Source organism: Saccopteryx leptura, chromosome 5 (genome assembly GCF_036850995.1).
Source record: "Saccopteryx leptura isolate mSacLep1 chromosome 5, mSacLep1_pri_phased_curated, whole genome shotgun sequence".
In the NCBI taxonomy this organism is placed as follows: Eukaryota; Metazoa; Chordata; class Mammalia; order Chiroptera; family Emballonuridae; genus Saccopteryx; species Saccopteryx leptura.
Genome location: NC_089507.1, coordinates 125,587,502 through 125,607,520, shown reverse-complemented (window position 1 = coordinate 125,607,520; position 20,019 = coordinate 125,587,502). Strand labels below are relative to the sequence as shown.

The 20,019-nt window shown below is 42.4% G+C and overlaps 1 protein-coding gene across 1 annotated transcript in view; it reads right to left on the bottom strand.

Annotated features, from left to right (window-relative positions):
* Positions 1-20,019, bottom strand: part of PIP4K2A (phosphatidylinositol-5-phosphate 4-kinase type 2 alpha) — a 211,278-nt gene that overhangs the window by 36,153 nt on the left and 155,106 nt on the right. Inside the window, exons 5-6 of the mRNA XM_066384555.1 lie at positions 6,400-6,546; positions 1,308-1,346 (exon numbers count right to left, since the gene is read on the bottom strand). Coding sequence (XP_066240652.1) covers positions 1,308-1,346; positions 6,400-6,546 — 186 coding nt within the window. The remainder of the gene's footprint in view (positions 1-1,307; positions 1,347-6,399; positions 6,547-20,019) is intronic.

Here is a 20,019-nt window from a genome sequence, read left to right as displayed (position 1 = left end):
CTGGCACTGTCCACATTCAATCTCTGGGTTCTATGGATTCTTCTTCCTAAATTGCTCTATAATCTATCATCTTCCACTGAGCCAGCTCCGGTCCCCATCTCACCTGAGTTATTTCAACAGCCTCTGCAGCTGGTCCGGCGTTCTAGCCTCACCTCACCCTGCAGCTGAAGCCCAAGCAAGCTCCCTCTGTCCCCGTCCACATGCTGCTCGCTCCTGCCTCCCCCTGGCTCATTCCTGCTTATCTTTCAAGTTTCCAACATGTCACCTCCTCCAGGAAGCCTTTCCTCAGCCCCATCAAAGTAGTACATGACACTCTTATTTCCTATTGATGCCTGTATCTCCCTCCTGCTAGATGTGTCTGTGTGGTTCATTTTTTTAGCCCCTGAAGCTAGGATAGTAACCATAAAGGCTCACAAACTCTTTTGAATAAATAAGTAATTTCCAAACCCATAAAATTCAAACCAAAACTGAATGATATAATTCTGAAAGAATTTATTTTCAAAAACATAAACAAAAAACCCAAGCCCCAACTTTGATAAGGTTTGGTCAAAAAACAAACAAAAAACCCCACAAAACCCAAACACACACACACACACACACACACACACACACACACTCAAAAAGGGTACTTTCAAGGCAAGTAAGAGGAATAATAACTAAGGGTAGAGAGGTGCCTTTTGTTCAAGCAACGTCAATTTCGGTCAGTTTAGGTTTACACACAGAAAATGCTTCCCAAATTCTTAATCAAATTGACTGAACTTGAATCTGCTTATAATTTTGTATAATAAAGTAAATGTAGTTCAAATATTTCCTACTGTCCAGTGACTCAGGAAAACATAAAGACAGTCTCTTCCCCAGTTCTATAAGTAAAAAGCACTCAAATCAATCATATCTTAACATTTCATTGTTAGAAAGGCATTTAAAGCTCACGCAAGCCAACTGGCCATAGGTGAAAACTCTGGGGTTCCCGACAGCAAGGAGACTTGCTCAGGTCGCACCTGGTCAGGTGGTGGTCAGTGTAGGGCAGGGGCCTGCTGCTGAGCTGTACCCGTGGCTGCACTGTTAAGATCACATTGCACATAAACTGTTTCTTCCAACCACACTTAAAACTAATACCCACTTCATTATTCAACCAGGAAGTACGGGACAGCTGAAGTGAAACACTCCAGTCCAATACTGTGCTTCTCTCTGCTATGGAGGAGGGCACGTGGGAAGACTCACAGCAGTGGAAGTCAGAGAGAATGAAATAGGAGGCATTGTTTGGGCACGCCCGCAGGGCCATGCTGAGGAGTGTGTCGGGTACTCACCTTTTCCTTGTCACTAGCTTCTCTAGCCACTGTAGAGCCCTGAAACACAAAGAGATAATAAAAACCTGCATGTGAGAGGCACTGGACTTCATGTTTAAAATCTGCCAACGTTCCAGGGCAGAGCACCTGCTCTGCTTTGAGCCTCCTCCTGAGTGAGCTCGGGTCCCGCTGGTCCCTCTCTGCCTGGCGTGCTGCTCCCTCTGCAGGCATTCTTGCCCCCTTCCCTCTCACATCACCTGCGCCGCCTTTACCCTGGTCTTGTCCTCCTGCTGGAAACCAGAACATCTAATGGCCACTGGATAGTAACTCACTAAGTACTGGATCAAAACCACACTTTTCTTTTTGCATCAATTATCAGAAATGGTTGGTATTATGATCTTTGAAGGTGAAGCTGGGCAGACAGCTGGCTGCAGTGACCACAAGGGCATTAAGTGTCTCTTCTCCACATTATGTCTTCAGATGTGGCTGCCCTCTGACTGCCCCACTACCAGCTTAGAGTTATAATGAACACGGTCTCTGTCAGTAAAACCCCTATAAACACTTTCTGTCCCCCTTCACTCTGGACACCCCTTCACACACACATGCATTCACACCCCTCTGGGCCAGACCCTAGGTAGGATGCGCACTGAGCTAGAAAGTGGAAGAAAGCACAGTTCTTGACCTCAGCAATCTCCCCTCTACTGCAGTGGCTTTCAAACCCATGCCTCAGGACTCTGGGGTTGTCCCAGACGACCTGAGCCCAGTTCAGAGGCCGGCAAGGGACGCTGGGGAAGAGCTCCAGTGGGAAATTTTCCTTTGTTTGTGATTTTTAAAACAATTTTTTTCTTAAGTGAGAAGCGGGGAGGCAGAGAAAGAGACTCGTGCATGCACCCCAACCGGGATTCACCCAGAAAGCCCTGTATGGGGCAATGCTCTGCCCATCTGGGGCCACTGCTCTGCTGCTTGGCAAACAAGCTATCTTACTGCCTGAGGCGAGGCCATGGAGCCATTCTCAGAGCCCAAGGCTAACTTGCTCTAACCAAGCTATGGCTGCAGGAGGAAGAGAGAGAGACAGAGAAAAAGAAGGGAGAGGGGCAGGGGTAGAGAAGCAGATGGGTGCTTCTCCTGTGTGCCTGACTGGGTGTTGAACCCGGGACATCCACAAGCCAGGCCAACGCTCTACCACTGAGCCAACCGGCCAGGGCCTGTGAAAGATTTTAAAGCAAAAGAAAAGATGGAAAACAAATGGCCAGCAAACTCTGAGCCATATCAACACCAGGCCTATTTACTCTCCTGCACACCCTGGAGTCCCACACGGCAGTGCTCAGCATTTGCCAAATAGATGGCTGGATAGAGATCACCAACCAATTTACTCTCTCCCTTCCCTCCGGCACCGGATGCCCAAACCACAACAAGGCCAGGGAGCAATTCGTTTACCGGTACCTCTTAAGCAGACATTGATTGCCCTCGAATACTTGCATTAGCTAATCATTAATGGAACTTATATGTGACTGGGGAAAAATTAAAGTAGCTTCTAGATTGGCTATTTTTAAGAATATCAAAATTTTTATTCCATGACTACCTTCCATTTAACTAGCTCGGGCACTGGTTAGGACATGTGTGACTTGTATTTCCAGACAAGGAGACTCCCTGTCTTAGAGAAGGGGGGCTGAGACCAGGCTGAAATCCCCTGGGGGCAGAGGCCCTGCTGCCAGCACAAGAAGAATGCTTGAAGTTTCTTGGGGATATGTCAGAGGAGAACAAAGCTGAGCCACCAAATGCAGACGGATAATGTGAGTCGCTCAGGAGGAACACCTGTGGCCCTGCCCCACCTGCATATGCGCCTTCTGCACAGCTGCACCAGCCGTCATCACCTGCAACGGTCTAAACTCGCTCCTGTAGGCATTCTTGATAGGTCCACAACTATCTTCCTTTATGCACTGATTTCTAACAAATGTCCTAAATGAAAAAAAAAGTGTGTGGGGGGAACATCTGTAATACTGGGCAAAGGAAGAAATGATTCTTCCTTTTGATAGCTTTAACCAAGTGTTTGGTCTATGAGTTTTTTCCTTCCTACAACATAACCCTGTTTAGGGTTCTCAGTGAAGCTTAAACTCTATGTAAGTGCAGCTCATTAACCTGGAAAAACACTCATCTAAGTTTAAATTAATGCATAATAAAAGACTAAAATGAAAATATAAAAGTAAGGTTGGCAAGTTAAGGCCAGGAATTTGAGCCATGAAATGACACCAGATGTCTCGGCTCCATCACGACTGCCAGTACTGGCAGAACAGAACCCACTCATCCACAAGCTACAGAGGGAAGCGAATGATACAGTCAGGGCAGATTAAAACTATAATATCCAGTCTACAGGTGTAGATGTATCAAGAAATACCTACTGGATGCCCTATTGTAGGCATTTCAGGGGGATAAAAAAGTAAGCAGGACAAAAAATTTGCCTTTAAGACACTTATTCACTAGTAATATAGATGAGATGACCGATCTTTATAGACCAACTTCCATACGCTATGTGTTATGCTGGACATGACATGCACATATCTCATTTAATTCTCACAAGAACCTAGCAAAGTGGGTAAATTATCCCCATTTTTCAGATGAAGAAACTGAGGCTTATAAACTTCAACAGCTTGCACACAGCTGACAAGTGATAAAACCAGGACATGTGGCTTCAGAGGTGACTCTGGCTTCTCACATGGCTTCAGACCAGTGTACAGAGTCCTGTAATACTCATCAGAGTCTTTGTGAGAGAGATGGTGCTAAGGAGCCCTGTACAGTGGTTGGAGTTTCCACTGGAGGCAATTCCAGTGAACAAAATGGTTATGACTTAAAGGCAGGATAGACCGAGAATGTGTCTAGAAAGCCCGGTACAGCTCATTTGAACTCCAGAGGGTAGGAGATAAGCCTAGCCCACTTTCCCTCCCTTCAACTAGCATTTTTCAGCACCCTGGGGTCCCAACACCCCTGCAGGGGTCTGCAAGGTCAAAATCGTCTGTATAATAATATGGTGACATTACTTGTGCCTGTTCCCTGTCTTGATATTTACATAGATATTGCAGAAACAATGGCAGCTTAGCACAAATCCAGCAGTGTACCAAACAGTCCTAGGAGAATTTGTCATAATATATCTGTATATATATCTAAATACACAAACATCCTTGAGGAAGCAATATTTGTTTTTATCCAGCCTTGACCCTGGGAAGGATGTGTAATGCACTTTTGTTTATAAAAAAGAAATGGTTTCAGAACAGTAATTTTTGTGATTTTTTGCGTTATGAGTTGAACTAGCCAGTTTTTCCATGAAAAGGCATTTTTTACTAGAAAAAACTGACAATCTATCTTCATTCATATCTGGGCACTGATATCTAGTCAAAGATAAATGGAGCTGCTGGGTGAGATACGGAAAACAACAAATAGGACTTTTAACCTGTCTTGATAAATTTGAGTAAAAGTGAAAATTATAACTTTTAAAAACTTAATCTATTACCCTAAGCTTGGTAGTTTCTCAATACTTAAAGACTTCTCTGATGAGAGTGGTGGTAATATTAATGTGACTTTCTCATATTGTATAATGAAATGTGTCAATATTTGGAAGACCATGTAACTCAGTGAACCCGTCCATTCCAAATGACCAAATCCTGATGTATTATTCAGGCCAATGCATGCAAACAGACCAATGGTTTTTAATGAAAACAGTACAAAAATTCACTTATGTGACTGCAGATTCCACATTCCACATAATCTTTAAGAAATTACTGATTGTCAGGTTTTGGATATCAGAAAAGAATATCCACAAATTTCTGAAAAAGCTATTAAAACATACTCCTCCCCTTTTCCAACTATGTATTTGTGTAAGGTCTGACTTTCTTCATATACCTATACAGTACTTCAATCAAACAACATCATAATAGACTGACAACAGAACCAGATAAGACACTGCCACTGCCTCATATCTAATATAAGTCAGATATTAAGTGCGATTTGCAAAAATGTAAAACAATGCTATGTGTCTCAATAATTTGCTTGATTTGAAAGATAAGAGTTATTTTTCATAAAAATATCCTAACGTGTAATTATTCTATCATTTTAAATAAATTTAAGTATTTAAAATTTCTTACATTAATTTCTAACATTGTAAATATCAGCAGACATAACCTACACGAGCAAAAGTTTTCTGGGGTCCTCTTTTAGGAGTGTGGAGGAGTCTAAGATCAAAAAATGTGATCTGAGAACTAAGACCAAATCTTGGCAAATGTTTTCTGTCTTAGGCTTTGTGGTCCAAAACGATCGCTGTAATATCTACTCAACTCTACCATTAGAGTGAGTGCACAAACAACCACATGCAATGCAGAAAAAATGGGCATGGTGCTATTCCAATAAAACTTTATTTACATAAATGGCCAAGTTGGATTTGCCATGCATGTAGGTCATTGTTTGCCAACATGGACATTCTGCCTCTAAGCCAGTGAGTGATCCTAGAAGTCAAAATTTCTAGTAGTTTACCTCTCACGCGATGTCTTTGAAATAGCCTATCTCAGGGCCAGGAGTGTCTTCCCTCAGCTTATTCCCTCACCTCCTTCAGGTCTGTTCCACGTCAGCTCTCAGTGAAACCTTACCTGACACCTTGTTTAAACTGCATCCCTTCCCCATGCTTCCTGGTCCTTACGGTACTTAGCAATTCCTAGTATACAATATGATTTACTTACTACTTTCACTTCTTTCTGTCTTTACCCATGAGAAAGTCAGGTCCTTGGGTGAGGTTTGTTTTGTTTTGTTCATCACACTATTCTTAGCACCTAAAACAGTGACTGGCATGTAGCTGGTGTTGAAGAAATATTTGTTGACTAAACTAGACATGGTATCACTAATAGGTACAAGTGTCTGCCACTAAACCCAGCGAGTGCTCCTTGGTTAACATGAAGGAGTGCACTGCAAGTTGCCTGGTAGCTCTGAGCTCTGAGCACCTCCTGAACATATGGCATGATCAATTACAACATGTATAATGTGGGTGAGAGTTTAGCATGATCAATTACAACAGTTGTAAGGAGGATGAGTAAGCTTAATACTTAAGAAAAATTAATAAAATCAATCTCACCTTTAAGTCATATTTCCTATATACAGATAATCGGTGGCTGAACACATTTCTTGTAACAATCACATATATTTCAACTCCATCGACATTAAGCCGGTACATGCCCAGGAACTGGGGAAGAAGGGTGATCCCGTGACATTCCACTATATACTGCACAGGAGAGAGAGAGAGAGAGAGAGAGAGGGAAACAATTATCCAGTCACAAGGTGCTTCTTGAGATGTAAAATATAACTCTTCTGCCTATGGTGTTTACACAAAGTGATGCCCTCCAATCATTAAGGTCCTATTTATAGAAACTAACCACGTTTATACTGCTTTAATATAGGATCTGTGTTCACTAACTATATACAGATAGAAAAATTCAACTTTATGCCCAAAGATATATATTTTCCCAATATTCCAAACTAATGTTTTTTTGTGTAAAGTCAAAACTTGGATGTAACAGTGATTGCTCCTTTCCATGAAACCTTCAAAGTGAAATTACTCTACGGAGGACCCACTTCTTGCTTCCCAAAGCCCTGATAATGACTTTGTAAGGTTGAGGCAGAGTCACTCAGTCACTACGATCAGCTCTTTTAACAGTGTTGGAGTCAAGAGGAAATTGTGGAGAAAGCCCAGCCTCAGAGCTGAGAGAAGGTGAGCCGCCAGTCCTAGTTTTTGTTTCTCCGAGACCCCTGTCTGGGCCAGAGCAGCAGCGTGAGGGGTGGGCACTGCGTTCCCACGCATGTGCTCCTGCTCTGCAGACAGACGAGCTGCTCTGGCCCCATGTTGGATTCCATCAAGTTCGTTAGATGAGTCTCAGCTTTGACACCATTTTCCACTACAGTTGCAGAAACACAGCATGAGTTTAGAAGTCTTTAATGACCATCCTCTCAAAGGCCACAAGATGGAGATACCTCTTGAAAGTCAATCTTTACCCAATGGGTCCCACTATATTTTCCAAAGGAAAATTAGGTATTCCTTTCTTTAAAATGAGGGAGAAATAATATTAAAGGAAAAAACCCAACTCTTTTATATCCATGACATGTGTGTGAAATTTCTAGGCTAAGGAACAGCATGACTGTTATGATTCTAAAACTGTAAAAATTATGTATATTTATAGAGAGATGTCTGGAAGGATGGTCATCAGGTGGGGTAACTTTGTTTTATTCCTCTAAAAAAATTATATTGCTTGAAATTATTTGTTTATGATGAGCATTTTATAAAAGTAAAAATTGAAAAGTCCTTTCAAACTTTTTAGTGGCAAACACTGTCAATCATCAACTCTTGATGATATTAACCTCTTAAGGTTTTTTTTTTTAAGCCTTAATTTTTATTATTAAAAGATGAACAGCATCAGTAAGAGTTAGGTTTCTGCCACCTAGAGTTTGGTATATTTTAACAATGCTCCTGCCAATACCCCACCTTTCTTTTTTTTTTTTTTTTTTTTTTACTGTTTTTGTGTGTGTGTGACAGAGACAGGGAGAATCAGAGAGAGGGACAGATAGGGACAGACAGACAGGAATGGAGAGAGATGAGAAGCATCAATTCTTTGTTGCGGCACCTTAGTTGTTCATTGATTGCTTTCTCATATTGCCTTGACTGATGGGCTACAGCAGACCGAGTGACCCTGTGCTCAAGCCAGCGACCTTGGGCTCAAGTTGGCGACCCTCTGTGTCCTCTGCGTCCCAATCCGATGCTCTATCCACTGCTCCACGGCCCGGTCAGGTTTTTTTTTTTGTTTGTTTTTTTAATCTTACTAACAACAATTGAGCTACATATTTTAATTTGATATATTTTCTGAGTAGAGTTTTACTTCAACTTGTTCTTAATTTGAAGTCAGATCAGTGGAACATTTTCTACTTCTCTCCTTTCAAGAAACAGTAAATTAACTTGAGTTTTGCTAATGTGAAACGGGTAGTAAAGAGTCCCTGGTTGAAGAGAAAATGTCTCAGATCTGCTCTAAAGAACGAACAGGGGTTGTAGTTTCTCACCTCTGAAGGAAGATGGCTGGACGGCCTTGAAGCAATGGAGACTGAGGGCGGCTCCGTCACTACACTGTGTGACAGCAATGGAGACTGAGGGCGGCTCCGTCACTACACTGTGTGACAGCAATGGAGACTGAGGGCGGCTCCGTCACTACACTGTGTGACAGCAATGGAGACTGAGGGCGGCTCCGTCACTACACTGTGTGACAGCACAGCAGACAGAACGCAGCTGTGTGTGCCTGAGGAGCCTCCATCCATCAGCTGTGGGATCTTGGGCAAGTTATTCTATCACTCATCATATTAGCTCCATTTTCTGGAAAGTGGACACACTGATTTTTACCTCGAGGTTATTGTGAGGATTACAGATGATAGTGTGTCAAAATAGTTCCCACAATGCCTGTGTACTCTACCACACTCTGCCCCCTACTACAGATGACAATAACTATTATTTTTATTCAAACCTCTGATAAGAAACTTTAGTTTCCTACATATCTGCTGCTTGCTGCTCCACCCCACCCCACAGACAGGTACCTGTGTCTTCCTCTGAGGGGGCCCACACCAGGCTCAGTGTGGCCGCTGAGCACTGCTTTGTGCTGTTATAATTAAATTATTCTCATTATGGCCAATCTTTTAAAAGGCCTGCCAGGAGAAGGAGTCTCTGATCAAAATCTCTGTACAACCAAGACTGCTGTGTATCAGAGTGGACACTAACCGTCATTCTATGTTAAAGAAACCTCTGAGTGCTATACTGAAAATCACTGACAAGCTTTTTGTTGTTGTTGTTGAAGAAAAAATACACATAGATCACATGTTATAACTCCTTTAACCTTTAAGATTAGATAAATTACCACAGATAAAAAAAATAGAACAAATTTGATCTACTACATCAGCAAATTTCTGTGTACTTGTTCTCAAAAGTATGGTGCTACTATGAGACTTGTTGATGACCACCTTGAAAAAAGAGATTTAATAAACTTGAGATTCCTGAGTATATAAATATGTACAAAGCCGCACACCATATTAAAGCCTGTCATTCCAGTAGTGCCAAGATGCAACTGGTACCCAAGGTTTAGAAGGCACTTACAGTCAATGTTTTGCAGAAGAAAATTCTACCCAGGAACCGAATGTCTGGGTGGATACAGTTGGAAAGAACACACAATTTCACTTTTTCTTACAAATACTTCACTGGGTCTGTGAACACCAGGGTTGAGGGATAACTGACTTATGTCCCTATATGTGGTTGTTGACACAAAGAGCTACGAATGTGAATCCTCAGATTCTTCACCAGCTGACACAGGAAACGCCCCTCCCCCACACAAACTCTAACCCCACTGGGCACATCTACAAGTGGGGAGACTGGAAATTGGAAATTCAGAGCCACAGCTCGAGCTGGGGTCTTGGCATGACTCAGCTACACTGTGCTGTGGAGAGCCCTCTTGGTCCAGCTCCAATTCTGTGTGACCTTGGGTGAGTTAGTTAACCTCTCTCTGTCTGCATACTTGGAGAAGAGCAGTAATAATAGTATTATACCTGGTGCCTAGAGTTTTCATAAAGAATATGAAGAGCAAGGAAATGAGACAGGGGAACTGCCAATGACTCCAGCAGGAGCAGGAGGAAACCAAGAGCCAGGGGCGAGCAGTGAGCAAGGAAGAAAGGAAGGGGCAAGGGAAGATGACTTCCAGGAGCATCAGTGTGTTCTTAAAATGCTCCGAGAAATGCATTCTATTTTAAATGCATAATAGAAACTCCCAGTTATAAGGGCTCTCATAAAACAAAGACTTTCTGTATGGCCAGGGGCTGCTGTCATCGTGGCTATTCACATGCAGGTTCACATTAGATTTGGGCAGACCGTAAAGAAACTGCGGAGCCAAAAACTGGTGGGCCATTCCTTCATTCCAGCCTCGCACTCGCCACGAGTAAAAACAAACACACCAGTGGGAAAACACTTCCCTTTCCATTCAGGGTTCCCAAAGCCACAACTCATCTGGGTTTTCCTAGAATCAAAGGCCCCCACTCATCCCAGTCACCTCTGGTTCCCCATTTGCACACCTTCTCCCTTCTCCTCTCTGCACACACTGGCTTCTCCTTCAGCACCCTGCCATCTTGACTTCTCCTCCTTCTTCTTCTGAAAAACCGACCTGGGCCCACAGAGACCTCTCCTCCAGGACACATTAGCATAACAATGGCCCTTCCCAAGCAGGAAGGTAATTAGCAGTTCCACCAGGGCAGCGCCATTTTTAACAGAGAGAGCAAACATGAAAATCACATTTTACATACTTATTTGCCCAACACTTTCCAAAAATGAGTAATGTTGCATAGTATGTATTTGTTTATAAAGTGAGGCAATCTTTTTGTAAATACAAAAAAGGAAACTAAAAAGTTATTTCTCAATCCTGTTGCTTTTAGGATCAGAACTCTGAGCACTTTCCCTTCAAGCACTGATATATTGTTAACAAATTAAATAACTTCTAAACAAATAAATGCTTCAAAAATAATAAGAAAAAGGGGTAATTGGGAGTTGTAAAATATCATGCCTTTTTAAAATAATTATTTGGCAATAACATCTGTTTTGAATAGTTACAAACATCCTCAGCATCTGTTAATTTCTTTTACATTCTTGATTCTATCACAAAACAATTTATGAAATCTTTGCTTCCTCCCTTCTAAATGCTTAATTTCCAGACTAGGAGAATGGGGAACTAACAATTTCATCCTGAGGGTCACTCTTTAAGAAACGTAAAAATAGTTCTGTCACTTCCAACTACTGCCTTGATGTGGCCACAATGGCTACAAGGTAGTCCTTCCTCACTGGCAAGGAACACAATTAGCGTAAGTGATTTCCCCTACCTGCCAGTATTAATGTCTGTTTACGAATGCAACAGGTGTGGTGCTCTAGTATAGCCTGGAAGACTCCTTCCCAGAAGTCAGATGAGTCTGTGGACTTCTGCCTGCTGCCATTGTGTGGTCTCAAGGGAGATATGGCCACAAGTGCACAAACTTGACACTGGTCATCCATGTGTGGCTCAGAAATGAAGAGCACACATCCGACAAGAAAGACCGCTCACTTGCGAGGGCACGGGCCGCGCGTGTATACCCTGGCAGGGGTCTCAAACTTGCGGCCCGCGGGCCGCATGCGGCCTAGATTGTGCTTGTTGTACTGATTTTTTTTTGTTTTCAACTGCAGTGAGAAAAGTGTTGCGTAACAGTTGCCTTTTATAGACCTAGTGCGGCCCGCCGAACAGCTGTGATCTTGCTCTGCGGCCCACATGCTGAGTTGAGTTTGAGAACCCTGCTAGAGCGTTCCTTCCAGTGACTCCTCAATATGACATTTTCTCCAAGGCGTTCCTGTCTGTGGCACAAGGCGGCTGTTATTTCCACCCTTCTGAGCTCTTCTCTCACCTCAAACTGAGCAGCTCTGTCCGGTACCTAGGTGTGGCTGGTGGCAGACGCCTGTAGTTCAGCAGCATTGAGTTTTCATTGGAATAGCACTGAATACCTTGAGATATGAGCAGACCAACATACTTTTTTTTTTAAGATACAAGCTGCGACTCGGTCCATATTTTTGTTCGAGATCTGGCAAAATTCTGAGATACCAGTCATGATTTGGGAAGCTGCTGCTAGTTGGCACATTGGCGCACAGGTCCAGTATCAGCAGCACAACACCAGCATCTCATTCTTTCTCATGTTACCTGTAGAATCAAGTCAAATTTTGTGCGCTGTACTTGTTCTTGCATCATTTTTGCATTTTTTACTAACTTTTTTTGTGTGCTATCATGGGGCCGAAGAAAGTGAGTGTAAAGGACAGTGGTGAGAAGAAGAAGAGAATGATGTTGATAGAATTAAAGCAAGAAATAATAGAAAAACATGAGCGTGGTGTATGAGTGATTGAACAGGCAAGGCTGTACGACCGCAATACATCTATAATTTGTACCATCCTTAAACAAAAGGATGCCATCAAAAGTGCAAATCCAGTGAAAGGAACTATAATTCTATCCCAATTAAGGACAAATATCCATGAAGAAATGGAGAAGCTTCTGCTGGTGTGGGTGAAAGAGAAAGAGCTGGCAGGAGATACAGTGATAGAGACTGTAATATGCGAAAAGGCACTTGTTATGTACAGCGACTTGAAGAAGAAAGAACCATCAACCTCAAAAGAGGCAGCAGAAGAAAATTTTAAGGAAAGTCATGGCTGGTTTGAAGATTTCAAGAAGAGATCTGGCATCCACTCGGTGGTGAGGCATGGTGAAGCTGCGAGTGCTGACGTTAAGGCAGCTGAGAAGTACATCGCACGTTTTGCTGCACTTATCGCAATGGAAGGCTACATCTGCCAACAAGTATTTAACTGTGACAAAAAAGGACTGTTTTGGAAAAAAATGTCCCGGAGGACTTTCATCACTGCAGAGGAGAAGAAGCTGCCAGGCCATAAACCCATGAAGGACCATCTGTCCCTTGCATTGTGTGCAAATGCTAGTGGTGACTGTAAAGTAAAGCCACTGCTAGTGTATCATTCCGAAAATCCTCGAGCCTTTAAGACTCACAAGAGTCTTAAAGAAAAACTGCAGGTTATGTGGCACCAATGCTAGGGGATGGGTTATGCGACAGTTTTTTATTGAATGGGTAAATCTCATTAAATTTGGTCCTGCAGTGAAGAAATATCTTCAAGAAAATAAACTCCCGAGGAAAGCATTACTAATCCTTGAAAATACTCCAGCCCACCCACCTGGTCTTGAAGATGACATTCTCGATGAGTTTAAATTCGTGAAAGGCCTCTACTTCCCACCCAACACGACTTCAATCTTGCAACCTATGGATCAACAGGTCATTTGCGACTTTAAAAATCTTTACACAAAGCATTTGTTCTGCTGCTGCGTTTAGGTGACTGAGAATACAAATCTAACCCTTCGAGAGTTTTGGAAAGATCAGTACAACATCGTGATATGTTTACACATTATTGACTTGGCATGGCAAGAGGTTACAAGAAGAACCTTGAACTTAGCATGGAAAAAGTTATGGCCTGATGTTGTTGCAGACAGGGACTTCGAAGGATTCGAACCAGAGACCGAGACCGGAGTAGAAGCGTTGGAGGAGATTGTGTCCCTCGGAAAGTCGATGGGTCTGCAGGTAGATGAGGGTGATGTAAACGAGCTCGTAGAGGAACATGAGGAAGAACACTCAACTGAGGAGTTGAAGGAGCTACAGATCATGCAACATACGGAGCTTCTGCAAGAGATTAGTAGTAAGGAGGAGGTAGAGTCGGAGGAAGTGATTTCTACAAGTAATATTAAAGACATGCTGGCAATGTGGGAGAAGCTTTCAAGTTTCATTGAAAAGAAACACCCAGAAAAAGTTTCAACTGGTTGTGCCTCAGCACTTTTTAATGACACTTGTCACATTTCCGTAACATTTTAAAAGGCAGGCAAAAGCAAACCTCTTTGGATAGATTTTTATTCAAAAGTCCTGCAAGTGAAAGTGCTGAAAGTGCAGCCAAAAAGGCAAAAACAGGTGATGATTAAATGAAAAGTACGTAATATTAAGCTTAGGTTAAGAAAGTGCATTTGTTTTACAATTAAGTTTTTGTGGTTTCACTTTAAGTAAAGAAAGTGCAGTTTTAGTTTTGTTTAAAGTAAAGAAAATGCAGTTTTAGTTTACATTTAGTGTTAAGAAAGTGCAGTTTTGGTTTGCGTGTCTATAGTCCCTTCCTCCCTCCCTCCTCCTCTGCCATTCACCTCCGTTAGCCACACTTGTCTGTCTCCAAGGTAAGAATACAGTACTAAATAACATTTTTTTTAATTTCATATATTTTGTTATGCATTGGTAAAGTATACATGTGTGTTTCTTAATTAAAAACATGTCTTTTTCAGAGGAGGGATCAAAGGGAACAGAGTAAATGAGGACAGAGGGAAAGGGGATGATAGGATGGGATAAACCTGAAGGGAACAGAGGAGGGCACTATGGGGAGGGGGGCAATGCGGATGTTGAGGGGAATATGGGGGAGGGAGGGATGCATTTGGGGCAACACTGAAATCTATATAAACACAATAAATTTGAATAATAAAATAAATAAATAAACACACACACACACACACACACACAAAAGACCTGAAACTATAAATTACATAGAAAAAACATAGGTACTAAGCTCATGTACCTTGGCCATAGAGAACAATTTATGAATTTGACTCCAAAAGCAAGGGAAGTAAAGGCAAAAATAAACGAATGGGACTATATCAAACTAAGAAGCTTCTGCACAGCAAGAGAAACTGACAACAAAACAAATAAGCAACCAAGTATATAGGAGATGATAGTTGCATATATAAAGAACTCACAAAGCTCAGCAACAAATGAGCAAATAATCCAATTTAAAATGGGGAGAGGACCTGAACACTTCTCCCAAGAGGACATACAAATGGCCAGCAGATATATGAAAAGATGATCATCTTCACTAGCTATTCAAGAAATGCAAATCAAAACCACAATGAGATATCACCTCACACCTGTTAGATTGGCTTTTATCAACAAGACAGGTAATAACAAGTGCTGGAAATGCTCTTGAGAAAAAGGAACCCTCATTCACTGCTGGTGGGAATACAAATTAGTACAACCATTATGGAAGAAAGTATGGTGGGTCCTCAAGAAATTAAGAATAGAATTACCATATGACCCAGCAATCCCTCTACTGAGTATCTACCCCCAAAACTCAAAAACATTGGTACGTAAAGACACATGCACCCCCATGTTCATCGCAGCATTATCCACAGTGGCCAAGACATGGAAACAACCACAGTGTCTCTCAATAGAGGATTGGATAAAGAAGCTGTGGTACATATATACAATGGAATACTACTCAGCCATAAGAAATGATGACATGGTGACATTTATGACAACATGGATGGACCTTAAAAACATTATACTGAGTGAAATAAGTAAATCAGAAAAAGCTAAGAACTCTATGATTTCACACATTGATGGGATATAAAATTAAGACTTATGGACATAGATAAAAGTGATTACCAGGGGGAAGGGAACAGGGGAGAGGGGAAGGGGACATGGGGGAAATGGCGGGGTGGGGGAAGGGGACACGGGGGAAATGGCGGGGTGGGGGAAGGGGACATGGGAGAGGGGAAGGGGACACGGGGGAAATGGCGGGGTGGGGGAAGGGGACATGGGAGAGGAGAAGGGGACACGGGGGAAATGGCAGGGTGGGGGAAGGGGACATGGGAGAGGGGAAGGGGACATGGGGGAAATGGGGTGGGGGAAGGGGACATGGGGGAAATGGCGGGGTGGGGGAAGGTGCAAAGAGGGACAAATATAAGGTGATGGAAAATGATTTGACTTTGGGTGATGGGTATATAACATAATCAACAGTTCAAATGCTATAGAAATGTTCAACTGAAATACATGTACTCTCATTGATCAATGTCACCTTGTTAAAGTTAATTTTCCAAAGGAAAAAAAACAACAAAAAAAACATGTCTTTTTTTTCATAATTTAGGATGGTCTGGGGATGTTTCACAGGGCTGGAATGGATTCAATCTATTTCAGTTATTTTAAATGGGAGAAATTTGTTTGATATATAAGTTGACTGACTTACAAGCTCAGATACAGAACAAATGAAACTCGTATCTCAAGGCACCACTGTATTTACTCCCAAATTTTTAAAAAGTGAATTTGATCATCAATACTTATGCTTACTATATGGAGTTAAATCAATAACAATTATCCTTGAGGTCAGTGTCCATCTTCTGAGTGTTAAACTCACCACATCACCTGTGTCTGCACTATAAAACATTGTTTTCATTATTTTTGGCTTTTGCATTTTCATAGCTGCACACCTCGTGTCACCTTGCTCTGTTACTTATCATGCAGTGGCTTCTGTTTTTTTCAAAGTGCTCTCAATGTTGGCAATGTTTTGTCTGTAACCTGTGTTACAACACAGTGTTTATTCTTTTTGTCCTTTAAAAATATAATCTACGAGTAAATGATTGAACAGTATCCTTAGTAAAGGCAAATTTAATCTTTCCATCGGCTTCCTTAGTACTTCTTCCTGTGTGACCACAGGCTTGCTAGAACTGTAGGGCAGTGATAAAGTATGTGGTGAAATAGAATTTAAAAAACATATAAAATGCAACAAGCACAAGATCCCAGTTTCCTTTGCTCTTAGGCACTGAACAAGAACAACAAATATTATGAATCCCAATTTGTTGCTCTTATCATGCAAAATGAAACGCCATTAAAAGATTCACAGCTGACTGAAGGTCTGCCCAGAGAGGCTGCTGAGTGGTGCAGGGCAACAGATACATATTTATATCTCTGCAGGACGGTGTGAACCTGGGCTTTGGCTTTTGGAAATTGCTGTTATTAAAATGTTTCACTCATATTTTTAGTGGTTTGAAGTGACAATTTAATACAGCATTAAATCAATACGTCAATGTAAAATCTTGTTTCAGTTAAATGTTTTTGAAAGATTAAATTATCTGTAATCCTTATTGAGTCTCTGGCTATATTTATAAATCACTCCAACATTCTTTACATAAGGGAGGTAGGGAGGAGGGTAGGAGGAAGGGAGGGAGGGAGAGGGAAGGAGAAAGGGAGGGAGAGAGGGAGGGAAAGAGAGAGAAAGAAAGTCAGCCAGCCTAAAATTAAGGATTGGTTTGTTTTAGAATGACCAAATAAATAACCCAAATTTTTCTGGAATTGATATTTTGGGGTAATGGTCTGTGTCAGTTAATAAAATTATTTTTGGTTTCAAATAGTTTTGAAGTAAAAAAAAAGTAAAGATGATTAAACTTAAACTAATATATATATTAAACTTTACTGCATTTCTTAAATTTAATAAAATTAGGCTTAAAAGAAACAAACATTCCTTTGTAGTGTTTACATTCTTAGTCCTTTGATAAAGCAGAATATACCCAAAATATAAACACTAATGTCCCTAATTTCTTTTGTTACATACACTATAATATTAAATAACATCACCATTAAAGATGAAAGAACATTATAAAAAATACTCTAGTCTATCGTATAGATGGCGCTTACTCACTGACTACAGTTAAAATGCAGAATGGCCACTCCACGCATCACAGGGAGAAGCTCTGAGAGGCCCTGTGGCCAGCTGAGGAGTGGTCAGTGGCCAGCAGCTGGCAGCCCCTCTGAATCTGCATTCTTGTCACTCTGGCTTCTTCATGGATCACTCCAGAGTGTCCCCAGGGGCTGGCGGCCGCCTGGCTGGCCTGCTTGGCAGTGACTTCTTCCTCTGTCTAGTCCAACATCCTCCCGCATAGGCTTTGGTCTCTAATCACTTTCTTGACCCCAACTCTGTGAGCACTTCTGCTTGGGCAAGCCACCTGCTTGGGCAAGCCACGCTGAGTGCGAGTTCACAGAAATGGACAGACTTAGGCCCACGAATTGCACAGGTTAGGGCCATCAGGAATATAATTGGAACAGTTATGCATAAAACTTTTTTTAAAAAAATAAAGGATACAATTTCAGAGAGGAGCATAGAAGAAGAAACTGTCAGGAACAAACTGGCAGATTTTCAAAACTGGATCATTAATGGAAAAATATGATTATTAAAAAAGAAAATCATGGTAGAGCGTCGGCCTGGCGTGCAGAGGTCCCGGGTTCAATTCCGGCCAGGGCACACAGGAGAAGCGCCCATCTGCTTCTCCACCCCTCCCACTCTCCTTCCTCTCTGTCTCTCTCTTCCCCTCCCGCAGCTCCATTGGCGCAAAGATGGCCCGGGCGCTGGGGATGGCTCCTTGGCCTCTGCCCCAGGCGCTAGAGTGGCTCTGGTTGCAACAGAGCAACGCCCCGGATGGGCAGAGCTTCGCCCCTGGTGGGCGTGCCGGGTGGATCCCGGTCGGGCGCATGCGGGAGTCTGTCTGACTGTCTCTCCCCGTTTCCAGCTTCAGAAAAATGCAAAAAAAAAAAAAAAAAAAAAAAAAAAAAAAAAGGAAATCACTGGACAGGCAAGACAACAGAAGAGAGAAGTAGGATTGGGTAACAATTTAACTGAGAAATTCACCCAAGACCAGGCAGAGCTGTTTGGAGATGGAACACGGGGAAGAAAAATTAAAGGACCTGGAGGCCGGAATGAGAATGTCAAATACACAGCTGATGAAGAGACAGAAGGAGAGAACAGGCCTGGCCTGCGGTGGCGTAGCGGATAAAGCGTCGGCCTGGAACTCTGAGGTCACCAGTTCAAAACCCTGGGCTTGCCTGGTCAAGGCACATGTGTCTTGCTCCTCCCTTCTCTTTCTTTCTCTCTCTCTCTCTCTCTCCTCTAAAATGAATAAATAAATAAAATTTAAGAAAAAAAAAAAGGAGAGAATAAGGGAGACCAGTGATAGATGGAGACACAGAACAAGGAGTCTCCAGAAACTGGAGAGAACCGGCTGCGGGCAGGGCACTGAGGACTGTGCCGGCAGCACCCTGGGCCCCTGGGAGTGACGGCTGGAGAGAATCGGCTGCAGGAAGGGCACTGAGGACTGTGCTGGCAGCACCCTGGGCCCCTGGGAGTGACGGCTGGGCCCTGTGGCAGAGGACTCCAAACGCTTCTATTAGCCAGCAGCGATTCCTGGTCTGCAGAGTGAAGTTTGAAGGGACTCTCCCTATGCCACAGAAACCTGGGAGATGGCAGACACCTTGACTTTCCCAAGAGTGAACCAAGAAATGTGCCAGCAGCTCCTGATGGCAGAGAGGCTCTGAGGGGAGCCCACCTTTGGTCACATACTTCTAGATAGGTACAGGACTCAAAATGTTAATGTACTTTTGACATTTCAATTGACCTCTCCCCTAGGTAGGGAACTAAAATGCTAAGGGCAGACTCTAGAAGACAGGTATTGCCTTGGCCTTGCTACATGCTGGGGCTTCATTAGCAACCCGAGTGCGAGAGACACAGAACCTGATTTTCACAGGCTGCTCAGTACTCTGTCTATAATTAGAGCTTACGGAGCTCAAGTGTAGTGTGTAACTTTTTCTATTTCAGTGCCACGCCTCCAAATTTCTTATTTTAATTTTTGGCTTTTATGGTTCCCCTCCCTCAGTTTTCCTCCATTCGTGGCTAAATCTTCAAAAGAGAACACCACATTACAGTCCTTCATGGGAGGATAAAAAGATGTACCCCAAGGAGGGTCTAAAAAAGTGAAGCATTCACCCTAAAATCCACTACTGAAATTTGATGGCTGGCTAGCTTATTTAATGAGGTCAGTGGTGGCACAGTGGATAGAGTGTCAACCTGGGACAATGAGAGCCCTGGTTCGAAACCCTGAGATTGCCAGATTGAGCCTAGATCATCAACGTGATCCCAAAGGCTCGAGCAAGGGGTCACTGGCTCAGATGGAGCGCCCTGGTCAAGGCGCCTATGAGAAGCAGTCAGTGGACAACTAAAAGTGACGCAACTACAAGTTGGTGCTTCTCATCTCTCCTCCCTCACTCTCCCTCCCTTCCTGTCCTCTCTCTCAAAATATATATATATTTTATTTATATTTATTACATATACATACATATATATATAAAGAATTTTTAGGTTACTTTATCAATTTGGCCACTTTAAAATAGAAACCAAATAAATTTAATTCCTGCATGTCAAAACTTAAGTTATTATTAATGATATTTTCATCATCTACATTGTAACTTGCTTCCTCCCATAAAATTT